At 46.2% G+C, this 15,298-nt stretch overlaps 1 protein-coding gene across 2 annotated transcripts; it reads right to left on the bottom strand.

The window, feature by feature from the left end:
- Positions 1-539: 539 nt before the first annotated feature.
- On the bottom strand, positions 540-8,503 carry LOC120642204 (small glutamine-rich tetratricopeptide repeat-containing protein-like). 2 transcript variants are annotated; one of them, XM_039918652.1, is made up of 12 exons: positions 8,268-8,477; positions 7,676-7,923; positions 4,830-4,863; positions 4,532-4,668; positions 4,337-4,403; positions 4,046-4,145; positions 2,907-3,070; positions 2,274-2,320; positions 2,122-2,169; positions 1,625-1,928; positions 1,439-1,522; positions 540-998 (listed from the first exon to the last, which is right to left on the bottom strand). In XM_039918652.1, exons 1-12 carry the CDS (start codon positions 8,341-8,343, stop codon positions 988-990), a joined length of 1,320 nt encoding a protein of 439 aa, XP_039774586.1. In that variant the 5' UTR covers positions 8,344-8,477; the 3' UTR covers positions 540-987. The 2 variants fall into 2 exon arrangements, with proteins under 2 accessions (XP_039774586.1, XP_039774585.1); XM_039918651.1 differs by having other exon boundaries at positions 1,439-1,928; positions 8,268-8,503.
- Between the last annotated feature and the right edge of the window lie 6,795 nt (positions 8,504-15,298).

Genomic DNA, 15,298 nt, shown 5'->3' with positions numbered 1-15,298 from the left:
TTTCATTTTTTATTTTTACTGCCGATGCGCTGCTGCTGCTCACTTGGTAAATTTGGCGGAATTGTAATTTACTGGAATTTTGAGCTCAGTTTGTAATTCGGTATGTTTGGATTTCATCGATTGCTATAAATAAACTTTGAGTAAGGAGCATTGCAGCTGTTTCAATGCTATAAATGTAATGTAATTCGAGTGGAACTGCTGTAGCCATTCATTCGTCTTACAGTCAGATGATTGTTTTCTGGGCTCTTCTCTGCTCTTACACGGCCCAAATACACACCAAAATCTACCAGCCCCACCATGAGGGATGACTACTCTTTTTGATCCATGATGATGTGCAGTGCAGACAGTGGACCAAACGGAAGCATAAAATCGCAACCTCAAAAGGGAACCAAAGATGGCATTAGCTCAGATTGGAGACTCCCTTCTTTTCAAAGAAAAGATTGGAAACTCCCAGCAGCCACAGCTTTTTAGTCTTTTACTCCTCTCCTTTCTGGTACCAAATCAGTATTCATAAAAGCCACAGCCAAGCAAAGATTCACTAGTAATGGAACAGAGGCCATCACCAACCTCAGAAGCATTTGCCAATGCCATCATCTTCATAAAATGACTATGGTTATAGACTTCATCCCGCCCACAAGTTTTTCACTGCCAACCTACATAATAAACTTACAAATGTTTTATAAAGTAACAACTGCCAACCAACAAGTCAAACAGAAAAGTCCCGTGGGGGGAGGGGGACTTTCAGATTACACATAGATCGGCAAGTAAAATGGTAAAAATGGAATCACCAGAGAATTTCAACAAACAAGACTCAGCATAGCTAATGATTCATCAACATTGGGATGGCCAGGAAAATACTATGTTCGGTGAAAAGGCGCCCAAGAATTTCCATGCTCGCTTCTCAGGGTGGAAGGACAAAATAACATGCCATCTTTAAGACTTCTGTATACAGTAAGCCACATTTACACATTTCCTGCTTCCCACACCTTAACCTGGTCCTGTACAATAAGCATGCCTCAGTAAAATAATTGGTATATTTAACTGTTTCAATTGTTCAAAACTGATCTAAGATGGCACTCTACATAATGGTAAAAACAGCTTCACTTTGTTAATTGCCCACGCAGCTGCTAGTCTTTCCCTGACTGGACAATGAGCTAAAAATACAAAAGGTAAACCTAAAGCAGTATATCAATCATTTTTTGGTAATACAAGCAATATATTCCTTCCTTTCATTTGGATCAGACCTACTATCTATGCTGTTTTATTCAACGCATCGAGATGATTGTTTGATCAGTAGAAAGAAGACAGTCATGCATTGCAGTTATTTATGAGTATCATTCAAACACAACTTGAAAAAATACGCCCTGTTCTGTTCAATGCATGTGCTTGAAGACCTTGAAAAAACAACTAATAAAAATGAAGTGGATTATTAACGAACCTCTAGGTGTGCCTTCGTGTGGACCCATTTGTGGCCCAAACATCTGCATCACAGTTCTCAAAGCCTCTGCAGCCTGCTCGGGTCCTGTCAAGTTTATATGGATGCCATCATCCCTATGTATGCCTGGTTCACCATGTTCCCTTTCATGTCCACTAGAAGCTTGGTGTGCACGATTTCCTTCATTACCTGATCCTGAGAAGGCAAAAGGAGGAACTGCAGCACCGGTTGGGAAAGAAGCGGGTGGAGTATTTGAATTCCCTGTTTGACTCGATCCTTGCCTGCTAGCATTGACATTTGCTTGACAAAAAATGTCATTCAGATTTATACTCATCGATTGTCCAGATGGTGGTTGACCAAGATCAGATCCACGATTGATGAAGTTGGCAAAGAATTCAGGACTTGCAGAACTACCCGGTGGAAACAGATTAAAAGGAATACCATTATTTGTAAACATTGGGTGTGATCCTTGAGCTTGACGTGTGTGCGTATTCTATAAACAAGATGACTAATTGTCAATTTGTAAAAATGCACCACTTAATAAAAAAACAGAATCTTCAGTAGACATCTCAACTAGGAACCTTTAACAAGCATAATATTTTGGCTTTTAGAAAACAATAGTGTTTATTCATACAACACATCTCAGACTCCATTTGAATGGCATAGGAAGTTTATAGTGACAGTACCTGCTCTTCTGGTGGGACTTGTCGTTCATCCAATTTCTTTTTGGTAACCTAAGTTTGGGGGCCAGAGAGCAAAGTGAAGAACAAAAAAAACACTCATTAGCTTGCATACACATCTTCCAGATGAAAATAAATTAAGAACATAAAATCATTACCTCAATATTCTGCCGGACATTTTCATTACTAGGATCAAGCTCGGCGGCTGCAAGAAGAGCAAAATAGATAAACTATAAGCTCATACTTTTTTTCCCTCAAATTTAAAGAAGAGCAGTGTTATTTCATTAAAGCAGACGAAATAAATTATACAAGGCTGAAGCATAAACTCCCATATTATTGGGTACCATAATTCTATAGCGCACTGAAGAAACATGCGGGGCTTACAAATGGAAAATTTTGATTATATGACTGAGTATAGGAATCGTGGGAATAAATTTGATGCATCGGACTTTGGTAGTTTAAACAGCCACTGCATGCCACCCTAAGAAAGCATGGTATGGATTTGGTTGTAGAATTTGGCAAGGACTCAAGAGGCCCTGAGTTAATGTTTGTTTCATTGGATTTCTTAAAAGTACAGATGTCCAAATGTTAAGGAATACAAACAGAGAAAGGAAGAAAGTTGCTTTTTTAGGTTGTATGTCACTATAAAGCTGAATGTGAAGAAAAAAAAGTCTTAACTTCTAGGTCCACAGTTCAAATAAAAGGGCCCTGTCAGAAAAACTTGTCCGTGCATGTAAACCACACCTCGTAGCTGCGGAAAAGGTTAACAAGCACACCACGACAGTAGTTACCTTTCAAGTATCCCTTGTATAAGGCATCTTGATAATTCCCTAGAGCAAAATAAGCAGATCCAAGTCGGCTATATGCTTTGCTGTAGTTGGGGTTGATTTCAATCGACTTTAGGCAATCCACAATAGCTTCATTGTTCATATTAAGAAGGGTATAGGCAGCAGCCCTGGAATTTCATGTGCCTTTTCATGTTAGATAAAAGCAGAAGCAAAAAATTGACATTATGAAATATGAATTAGTTATCAAGGTTACTAAAATAGCTGCATGAAGACAAAAAAAGTTGAAGATCCCTTCAGTTGACAAGTTCCCAAAGGGCTTCTGGCCAACTCATTCTCTCTCAAATACTCCCTCCGTCCCAGGATATAAGGCGTGGTCAAACTTGTCATGGTCTTCAATAATAATATTTGACTCTTAATATCTCCTATAATATAACATTTGTAGCAACAAAATTATAGTTATATGAAACTACTTTTATGTATGAATACAATGATACGATTGTTATAGGATAAAGTTTTTATTATACAAGATTAATCATAGGCCAAAGTTTTTCAAGTTTGAATCTTGAATTACGTGTGCGCCTTATATCTTGAGACGGAGGGAGTATGTCTTTCCTAAGCCTTCTATTTAGGAACCGAGCCTAGCTTAGAAAGTGTACACCTCCACGCCTCTACCCAGGTTTGAGTCCTCTCCAGCTCGAATTAGGTTGTCTATATCTTCTCATTTACAGTAGCCCCCTAAATCATCCTAGGTTGGTAGATTTTGTTTTTTTTCCTAGGCATTCTATCACATCGAATATTGAGTTTCCAAAGTAAACTAAGAATAGATACAAGGGACTGAGACTCCCTACATTACAACACCATAAAGTATGATTTAGGAAGTGGAATGCAAGAATTTTGAAGCAACAAGAAATATTCATCTATACTAGTTAAGGCAGTTAAGTATTAAACTGACATTAATCGCTGTGGAGTTGAGACATCTCAAGATCACATCCTATATTACACTATAGCACATGAAACTGGAGAAAAATTCCAATCTCAGCTTTTTTCTGTTCTATCACTTCAACACGTCATCATGAAAGACAAAAAGAACTACCATACCAACTTGCACCCCGCATGTTCACAGCCATCAGAAGGTTCCGTACCTGTTACAGTAGTAAATAGCATTTTTCCTGCTCAATGCAATGGCACAGGTGTACAGTTCTACTGCTTTAAGGTGTTGGTTTGATCTCATGAATTCATTACCTGATAAATGAATGAATGAATAAATAGTAAGCAGTCAGTTAATGAAACCCAGCACAGCTACATTGATTTCCTGATGCGTACAGAAGGTCGGAACTGTAATGTCATGGACTTTTGACATTTGCATATTAATATATAATGAAGATTGCCAAGTTGGAAGTTGCACATTTATGTACAAACTAACGGCCACATACCTCTTGATTTAAAGGACTCTGCAAGGTCAACTAAGCTTGCTTTTTTCCTCCCTGACTTTTGCATCGACTAAATAGAAACAAGCCATAGGTCCGTAGGTAGTCATAAAAATATGTCAAGAACAACAAAGACTAGAAAAGGAGAAACAGGTACAGTCCAAGTAAAGGTTATCCAAGCAAAAAGATAGCTCATCTTACTAGTACTGCTTCATTGAAGTATTGCGTTGCTTTTGAAAGTTGGCCAGGATCTTCAGCTCCAGCAGGAGATGTTTTAAAGAAATTGATTTCATCAAGTGCAGCATAAACTTTTGCAAATAGTTCATCTCCTGAATGATCTGACCAAAACTCAACACGAGAAAAGAGTTAACTTTAATGGGAGATCTTCTGGTGATAACACAATGTCCTTGAAAATGAAATCAAAGGAGTATTTTACAAATAAAAAGATAACCATGGTATTTGCAACTTTATCTTAATATAGTTTATGTTATAGTCATACCTAGGTCAAAGGTATCCTCCACCTGGATGTCACTCTGATAAGGATAAGCGAAAGACCATATGAGACAATAATATAACCAGGTAATGGTATCAGGGAAGTGTAATGAAATTGTATCTATCTGTAGGAGAATAGGATTGGTGTATAATGGATTGATGTATTGCATTGAGGCCTCGGCCAGTATATATAAGAGTACATGACTTGGGGAGCAAGGCTCCCCGGGATACATATGGCAGTCAACGATACGTATATCTACAACTACCAAATATACTCTAATACTCCCCCGCAGTCACAGCGGGAGCACCGCAGACGGTGAGACTGGAGAAGAAGCCGAAAGCAGGAGCCAACGAACTGACATCCCCCCGCAATCATAACGCTGGTGTGGTGCGGATGCTGCGGCTGGAGAGAAAACCGGCGAGTAACTCATGCAGATGGTAGCCCTTTGTGCCAATGTCGAGGTAGCCGAGCTGGAGGGCGAGGAGCCATGGTCGAAGATGTCGTGCATAGGATAGCCATGGTCGACGTAGAGCTGTCAAGGTAGCCGAAGACGAGGCAGCCGCACATGAAGCCGCGGGCGCACGAGGAGGCGCCATGGTGGTGGTGTAATGAAGAAGACACCGGAGACGAAGATGGTGATGCGTCGAGGCAGTCGTAGAGGGAGCGACGCCGACACATGCCCAGGTTTGCCAGGCTCGGGAATGCGCCGGGGACGATGGGCACGCACCGGTGTTGCCAATACCGGACGTGCAAGGGAGGATGCACAACCAGACGCCGTCACCGGGGGGACCAGCAGAGAAGGCCTCCAAGGTGGTCGCAGGCGCAGATGAAGGCGAGGTAGAAGATGTCAACGCCTGCTGTTGCTGGAGTAGACGAAGTAGTCGGGGACGAGATGGCGACGCTAGTGACATGGTTGTGCTAGACGAAGCGATGAGGGGAATCCAGATTTTCTAGCACAAGGCCAAATGATCCGGATTGCGCGGCGGCGGTGCTCGAAGGAGATGGCGAACTTGTACTACTTGACGAAGACCATGCGCGGGACGCGCAGCGACAAGTCGACGATGAGGTCGTTGACGTAGTCGGCGGCAGTGGGGATGCAACGGCGAAGGAGACCACAGGTGGCGCCGCAGCTGCCCGAAGAGGCGAAGCAGTGGCAGCCCTCCATACTCGGGGAAGAGGCGCGCAATACGAGGACAAACGTCACGGGAGCGAAGTGGATCACGCACGTCGGTTGATCAGGCCGAGTATGCACGAGGCGAGACGACGGTGGATGAAGTCGGTGAAGGCGTCCCAATCGGTGAAGACGAAGATGAGCCGGCGAGGGTCGACGTGCAGAAGAAGCGGCGAGGTGGGCGGTGCAGACGGGCGTCCCCTAGGGCGCCGTTCATCTTGTCATGCCACACTGTCGTAGACGAGGAAGAAGCCGGTGAAGTCGACGCCAATGTCGAAGTAGAGGCGCGAGGTCGACAGGCGGTGGGCGACTCAAACCCGATAGGCGAATCGGGAGAAAACTAAAAAAATAGATACAACAGCAGCATCTCACGGGGAAATCCTTGGGTGCACGTAGCAGGGCTCACCCTCTTGTCTCTTCCTTCTCTGCTCACCACGGTCAACAGCCGCAGAGACAGAGGAAGCGAGACAGAGGGGGAGAAAAAGCAGGGGGGCAGTCTGGTGTGGGAGGCGGAGGGGTGGCGATGAAGCTCGCGAAAGAAGGGGACCCGTCGAGTTCCCGAGCGGCGGAGCTGGTCCGTCGGCAGCGAATCCCGCCTGGGAAGGAGCTGGTCTGCTGGTGGCAGATCCCCTCCAGGGAGGAGACGCGCGGAGGGAGGGTCAGCGCGGCCGGTCGACGCCCCAACCGCCGGCGGGTAAAGACCTGGAGATGAGGATGAAGCAGGGGCGGCGAGGTAGATGTTCGACGCGGAGCGGGTGCGCTGGTGGTGGAGGACCTCGGCGCGGATCCAGATCCGTCGGGGTGGATCCCGCCGGAGGAGGCAGGAGCGGCGGAGCCGGCCTACTGGTGGCGGATCTCGCCAGAGGGGATCCGGGGTAGCCGCCGGCGGATCCTGCCTGGGGAAGGCCACCGCCACGGCCCGGCGATGGTGGTCGGAGGAGGGACGGCAGCACCCGGTGAGTTCCTCATGATTTGTTGCTGCTTGACGGCGGCGGCGGATCAGATCGATCTGCCGCGACACCTAGAACAACGGCAGATCGAGGGATCTGCCGTGAAGAAGAGGAGGGCGCGCCCCCAGGCGGAGATCGACATTTCCCCGGGGGGAACGCTAGCAGATCGTCGCGGGGGCGCGCTGGATGCGCGTCGTGATGGTCAGGAGCGCCGGCGGCGGGAAAAGGAGGGGCGCCGGCGGCGCAAGCAGCGGAAAACTAGGGTTTGAGGCCTAGGGTTAGAACCCAAACTCGTGATACCATGTAGGAGAATAGGATTGGTGTATAATGGATTGATGTATTGCATTGAGGCCTCGGCCAGTATATATAAGAGTACATGACTTGGGGAGCAAGGCTCCCCGGGATACATATGGCAGTCTACGATACATATATCTACAACTACCAAATATACTCTAATACTATTAGCATATGATATATATATATATATATATATATATATATATATATATATATATATATATATATATATATATATATATATATATGGGGAGTTGCGACTAACATGCACATCAAATTCAATTCAATGTGCAACAATATTGTCAACAAATGGAAAGTATGAATAAGCATGTGTTTCCAATTTGGACATTGTGGAAAGGATGGTTGTTAAATAGAAACAGTATTCATGTGACAAATGTGGTGTTATATACAGATAGAGAGAGAGGAGGGCATACATTTGATGTTGTACAGTTATTAGAGTCTTCCTCAATATTAGATGTACTCGGCTTGTTTGATACTGATTGTGGTACCAATCCAGGTCTTGGCTTATCTCTTCCATCAGCTTCAAGGGAAGTAAACAGTTCAAGTAACAGTCCTGGCTGTATCCCCTCGCCAGCAGCTGATGAGTCGACACTAAAAATGGATTCCAGGCAATCCCTAGCAACTTGGAGAGCTTCGGGATCAGCCCCAGGAGCTAATTTAACTGCATTGCAAACATGGTTTAATTGTCAGAGAAACTGAAATGAGCGAAACCCAAAAGCAACCATGTGTATCGCCGGAGAGTAAGGGTTTGGATCAAATATCCGAAAATGGAGCCCACATGGAGATCCAACCTAAAATTTTGATTGAGTTTGGTAGCACGCAGGAGCAGCGGAGGAGTGGATCCCCTCCCAAGCTACACCCCCACAGCGACGCGAGAAGCTGTGTCGATTGGATTGGATGGTCCAACCGACTAACGATGAGAGGCGGGTGCGGAATCGGATTAGAATAAGAGAGGAGAAGGGAATAATGGGTGGTGGCGAGCAGAGGGCGAGACGGAGTACAGACCGGAGTTGAGGAAGTCGAGGAAGGAGAGGACGATGCGGCGGGAGACGGGCGAGTCCGAGCGAGTCATGTTCCCCATGAGCTCCTTCCTTGGCCCGCCGGCGGCGAACGGTGGGTGGTGGGGGTTGAGGTCAGGTGAGGAGGATGCGGCCGGCGGTAGACGAGGAGACACACACTTTGACGGTTGACTCCACTTGGCCCAGCCCAGCAGCACTATGATTCGAAAGTGAAATACGCCAAGTGCAAGGGTTCTTTGTGCAAAAAGAGCACATCCGTTGTTATGGCTGCATTGCATCAGGCTTCAGATTTCCTTCCAGTACTCCCCTCCGTACCCACCTCCGTCCTTAAATGAAAACAAGTTAAATAATAATTAAATTTGATCAAATTTAAAATTATTTGACTTGTCGAAAAGAAATTTGAGGTGATTTTTTCTTTTTTTCCCTTTTCCCGAATAGTCAAATCAAACAACGACTATCGTAATCGTCTCGGTCATGGCAGAATTGATCGAGTTACCAGTTAACACATCAAAAATCAAAATCGACACAGAGGAAGGAAGCACGAATCGAGAATCCGAAAATACTCTTCTACTGATGTAATCACTTTCCATCAAAAGGAAAGAGAAAACAAGCACCAGAGGTCAATATATACAATCAAAACATTCACTAACGATGCAATCGATCCAAACCGAATCAGGCTCGATGTACAATACAACAAGAAAATGGATAAGCTGTGACGGAACCGCCAAATTAAAACTTTAATTAAATATAATGGCCGTCATTTGAACACATCGGGCTCATTAGTTTAACGGCTTAATTTGGCGATCCTTTCTCAACCCACGTCCCGATCGAAACATCACCGATAGTCCCACGCGAAGGTGGACGCAGATGGTACAAGCCCCATTTGAATACATCCATAGTTTATAAACTTTACAATACCGAAATTAGAGTTCAATAGAGGAAAGGGCAAACAACTACCAAAAGTGTAACCTCGGAAGGTCCCTAACTAAACATCTGGCTCCGCAAACTCTCATCCCTCTGCGTCCCGACGGATGAACTTGACGCAGTAGGGACAGAAGTCTACGTCTGCGTGTCCTGAAATAATTGTGGCAACAAACCCTGGGTATACTAATACTCAGCAAGGCTTACCCGACTAGTGGCTATAACTTAGCCCACATATCTAGACATGCAAGACTTTTGGCTGATGGTTATCTTGCAGAAAACAGCGACTAAGGTAATTCTTCACTTTCCTTATTTTAGCCCAAGTTCTATATAAATTAACATAGTCTAATGTTTGCATAACCAAATCTAGAGCAAACATAGTGGAGCAATAAATAATAAATCATATGTTCATCAACATAAGTACAACCATTATTCCATCACAACACTACGCTGCGACGCAGTGACCAAGGTGCTCATATCCGAGAGCGACTGACGGCGAATTGATTCGATTTAACCTTGCAAGGTGGACCTAACCAACACAGCACGCATTAGCCCCGTCGGACCATACGCACCAACCCTTCCCCTCCCCGCCTCGAACTACAGAGCTGCCCCACCTTCATATAGTTAGCCGAGCTCAACGAGAGACCACCAAAAGTAAACATATGCATCCCGTTTCTCCGCGACTACTCGACTCGCCCTAAGGGGTGGTGATGAAGTTCTGTACTTTCAAAGCGAGGCAGTAATAGGCTTACCAGTTTCGACTACCTCCTACTCCCGGCATGCGGTTAGTACAGTTCAAGCATGATCAGCAGGGCCAACAACGGCTCGGTCCTTAACCGACACAGGCGGAACTACACTTCTCCCGCCCGGTCTCAGATTCTACTCTTTCTTTCATTCCCATACTTTCATCCATAAATTAGTAACTCATATCTAGAAACATAAAACTATCCTAAATCTCGCGAGTAACCAAGAATTACTCGACTTCTACCGAACCCTATCTAGCATAGCATTTCTATCGTCCTATACATACTAGTACAACTCAAGGACACCTAGGGTTCATGCAACTAGGGTTTCAAACAACTCCTAAACTTAATGCATAAGTAATAAATATATATATAGGTGTCATAATTTAAATTAATAGAATGTGCACCGGGGCTTGCCTTCGGGCTGCTGCTCAAGGCTGGGGTCAGACGGGCCTTGGGCTGGGTTCTCACACCTCTCCTCCTGGGCTTGCGCCGGCTGCTCCTGCGGTGCCGCAATCACTGCAAATACGGCGCCCTCAGCTGCGGATGCTACACGTATGCATATGAAATAAATGAGTGCAGCTCAATGATGTAACTATTTTACTTCAACTGGAACGCCATGCGGACTGTCCGCGCCCAAGTGGCGGACCGTCCGCCGTACCATTCTACCGACACACCAGAACCAATTATCTCTCTGGACAAACTTCAATCTATACGGCGGACCATCCGCTCACCCTTAGCGGACTGTCCGCAATACACCTACGCCAACCCAAAAGAGACAACAACGTCTCTAGACCAATTTCAAATCCTACCGGCGGACTGTCCGGCCCCCCTTGGCGGACCGTCCGCAGTTCATTTATCCAATCCACCAGAGACGGCAACGTCTCTGGAAAAAAGCCTAAACTCTACGGCGGACAGTCCGCTCTCCGATAGCGGACAGTCCGCAGTTCAGTTCTGCTAACCCACCAGAGACAACATCGTCTCTGGACGAAATCTAATCTGACCGGCGGACTGTCCAGACCTACTAGGCGAACCGTCCGTGATACATAACTTTTGACACCGCACCACAGGCGGCAGCAAGTGCGGTGGTGACGGCGGCGACCGTTCACCGGCACCGGCGACGCACCGCGGAAGGGGAAAAAGACCGGGGAGCACAAGGAACTCACCATGAATACATTCCCGCGGTCGGTTTGGGCGGAGGATGACCGAAGAAGCGGATCGACGGTGGAGCATGGCTTCAGGCACCTCCAATGGTGACCGGTAGTGGCGGGGGTGATTCCGGCCATAAGAAGCCGGTCTGGGGGTTGGGGAAGATGGAGGAGGTGCCGGGGAAGGTTCTTGCGCGAGGAATTGAAGTATGGTGGCCGGAGGAGGGAGATCGACAGAAGGGGGCGCCGACGGGGCGAGCGCACGAGCTCCGCTCGGCTCTGGTCGAAGTGAGGAGGAAGAGGAGGAATGACAGGCGGGTCCCACATCCATCTAGATAAATATCTGGGCGTTGCCTTGGCGGACCGTCCGCCGACCCTGAGCCGACCGTCCGTGAGGCAGGTGTTACAATCCTACCCCCTAAAAGAAATCTCGCCCCGAGATTTAATGAATGGCTAAAGGGAGAGTTAGAAATTGGTGTGTACCTCGATAGGCTTGTAGCAATTCCGGACATTTAGCCCTAACAAATTCCTCCGTCTCCCAAATAGCTTCCCGCTCGGAGTGATTACTCCATTGCACCTTATAGAAGTCACTGGTTTGATTCCGAGTGACCCTGGTCTTGTGATTAACAATTATGATTGGGTACTCCGGATAGATAAGATCGGGCTCCAGTTGCAATTTTTCTACATCAATCACCTTTTCTAGAACACGGAGGCATTTCCGGAGCTGATAGACATGGAAAATATTATGAACCGCGGATATTTGGGTAGGAAGTTCCAGGCGATATGCTACCGGCCCACACCGCTCAATGATAGGAAAAGACCCAACACAGCGAGGGGCGAGCTTTCCCTTCACTCCGAATCGCTGGACTCTTTTTATTGGAGATACCCGCAAATAGACATGGTCTCCCACTTGGAATGTGACGGATTGACGTTCCTTGTCCGCATAACTTTTCTGTCGAGACTGAGCTATTTTCAAATTCTCCTGTACGAATCGGACTTGTTCTTCTGCCTCACTGACCATCTCAAGGCCGAACACACTCCTTTCTCCGTCTTCTGACCAATTCACTGGAGTTCTACATCTCCGCCCATACAACGCCTCAAAAGGAGCTATTTTGATGCTTTCCTGATAACTGTTGTTATAAGAGAATTCCGCTAGAGGTAGGCATTCATCCCATTTCTTTCTATAAGAGAGCACACAGGCTCTAAGCATATCCTCTAGAATTTGATTGATTCGCTCAGTTTGACCATCGGTCTGAGGATGATAGGCTGAGCTGCGAATAAGCTGAGTACCCAGAGATGCATACAACTGTTCCTAGAAACAGGCAACAAACTGTGAGCATCTGTCGGAAATAATTGTCTTGGATACACCATGAAGACTCACAATCCGAGCCATATATATCTCAGCATATTGATGAGATGAATAATGTGTCTTGACTGGAAGAAAATGAGCGGACTTAGTGAGGCGGTCAACGATAACCCAAATAGAATCATATCCCTTTGACGTGGGAGGCAAACCAACAATAAAGTCCATACTAATATCCTCCCACTTCCACGAAGGAATATCCAAAGGCTGTAGCGTACCAGCAGGTTTGAGATGACTTGCTTTGACTCTTCGACAGATATCGCACTCGGACACATATTTGGCGACCTCACGTTTCATCCCGGTCCACCAGAACCGCTGCCTGAGATCTTGATACATTTTGTTACTGCCCGGGTGAATGGAATACCTAGAAAGGTGGGCCTCATCAAGAATTTGTTTCCGGAGCTCAAAGTTATTAGGCACTACAAACCGATCCTTAAACAAAAGAACCCCATCACTATCTCGATGGAAGCATTGCACCTGAGGATCATCCTCACTGAGCCGTTGCCTGATCTTATCCATGCCACATCATTCTTCTGAGCAGCAATAATCTGATCTCGAAGTGTAGGTGTGAGGGTAATATTAGCAAGTGTGCCCTCAGACACAATAGTCAAGTTCATCTTCTCCATCTCTTGGCACAATGTTTCATGCAGAACTGTAGCGGACACATAGCTACAACTTGCCTTGCGACTTAAGGCATCGGCTACAACGTTAGCCTTGCCTGGGTGATAATGAATCTCCAAATCATAATCTTTAATCAACTCTAACCACCGCCTCTGGTGCAAATTGAGCTCACTATAGGTAAAAATATACTTGAGACTCTTGTGGTCTGAGTATATGTGCACTGGATTGCCCAGAAGGTAATGGCACTAGATCTTTAATGCATGCACCACTGCTGCTAATTCCAGATCATGAGTAGCATAATTCTCTTCATGCCGTCTGAGGACTCTGGAGGCATAGGCAATCACTCGCTGATCCTGCATAAGGACGCAGCCTAGGCCCGTACCTGATGCATCACAACAAGTATTAATGGCCGAATAATATCCGGCGATGACAAACAGGGATGAGAACGCAGTCGAGACCCGTACCTGATGCATCACAATACACATCAAAATGCCGGGTGATATCTGGCTGAGCGAGGACAGGGGTAGACGTCAGAAGCCTTCTCAAGGTCTGAAAAGGCCTGCTCACATTTGTCGTCCCAACTAAATCTCACCCCTTCCTTGAGTAACTCAGTCATGGGCCTAGCAATTTTAGAGAACTCCGGTACAAACCGGCGATAATAGCATGGATCTCTGAAATAGACTATGGAGTCTTCCAATTTAGGACATCCTGAATCTTTCTAGGATTGACAGAAATCCCCTTGTCTGAGATGATGTGGCCTAAGAACTGGACTTCCTTGAGCTAGAAATCACATTTACTGAATTTGGCATACAGTTTGTGTTCCCGCAGGCGCTGAAGCACAATGCGGAGATGTTCTACATGCTCTTCTTCATTCTTGGAAAATATCAGAATGTCGTCAATGAAAATCACAACGAATTTATCTAGCTCAGGCATGAACACCGAGTTCATGAGATACATGAAATGAGCAGGGGCATTGGTTAGCCCGAAAGATATATGACCAGATATTCATAAAGCCCGTATCTGGTGGAGAAGGCCGTCTTGGGAATATCTTCAGCTCTAATCTTTATCTGATAATAACCCAAGCGGAGATCAATTTTTGAAAATACCCGGGCCCCGAATAGCTGATCAAACAGGATATCAATCCGGGGAAGTGGATACTTATTCTTGATCGTGACAGCATTCAAAAGTTTATAATCCACACACAACCTGAGTCTTTCGTCTTTCTTTTTCACAAAGAGTGCAGGATAGCCCCAAGGTGACGTGCTAGGACGGATATAACCTTTATCAAGCAGTTCTTGTAATTGTTTCTTTAACTCTGCTAATTCATTAGGTGGCATCCGTTATGGCCTCCTGGAGATTGGCGCCATGCCCGGTTGCAGTTCAATAGCAAACTCCACAGCACGGTCAGGTGGAATGCCCGGCAAATCAGCCGGAAAAACATCCGGGTATTCACATACCACTGGTATATCCTCTACCTTCTTGTCCTCAACCTGATTCACCATATGAGTCAACGGCGCGGGACTCATAAGACACAGGGTCATAGGATCATGAATAGGAGAATTTACATGCACCACACGTGATGAGATGTCGAGAATAATCCCATGAAATTTCATCCAATTCATACCGAGGATGATATCCACTTTCTGGGTTGGCAACATGATCAAGTGGGTCGTAAAAATTTTCCCCTAAAGCCGTAGAGGCACTTGCTTGGTAGTCTGATTGGTTATCAATTGACCCCCGGGTGAATGAATATAATATGTCTTCGACATGGTTTCTATACCCAGCCCAAGTCTAGTAGCACACTCTTTACTAATAAAGGTGTGAGATGCACCCTAGTCAAACAACATAGTAACGGGTTGATCATTTATGGAGAACATACCCGTCATCACTGGAGCTCCCTCAGGAATACCCTCAAGGGTGGTGTAGTGCACCTGCCCCGGCTTAAAGTGAGCCACTTGCTGCTTCTGGTTCTGCTAGCTCGACTGCTGGCCTTGCTTTGGTGGCATTGGGCAGTTACGGGCGAAGTGTCCCGATTGCCCACAGTTGTAACAAGGGAACAAATTGGGGCGCACCCCCGGCTGCTGCACCCAGACCTTCTGCTCATTCTGCTGAGGGGCAGGAGGCCTAACTGTCCCATGTGGCTGAGTGTACTGAGGGGGCCTGTATCCCCATTGCTGTGGTGGCTGGTGCTGAAAGGGGGCACGCTGTGGGCCCGACTGCA

Source organism: Panicum virgatum, chromosome 7K, assembly GCF_016808335.1.
Source record: "Panicum virgatum strain AP13 chromosome 7K, P.virgatum_v5, whole genome shotgun sequence".
Lineage (NCBI taxonomy): Eukaryota > Viridiplantae > Streptophyta > Magnoliopsida > Poales > Poaceae > Panicum > Panicum virgatum.
Note: the sequence above shows the minus strand (reverse complement) of the source record. Positions and strands in the feature narration are given on the sequence as shown.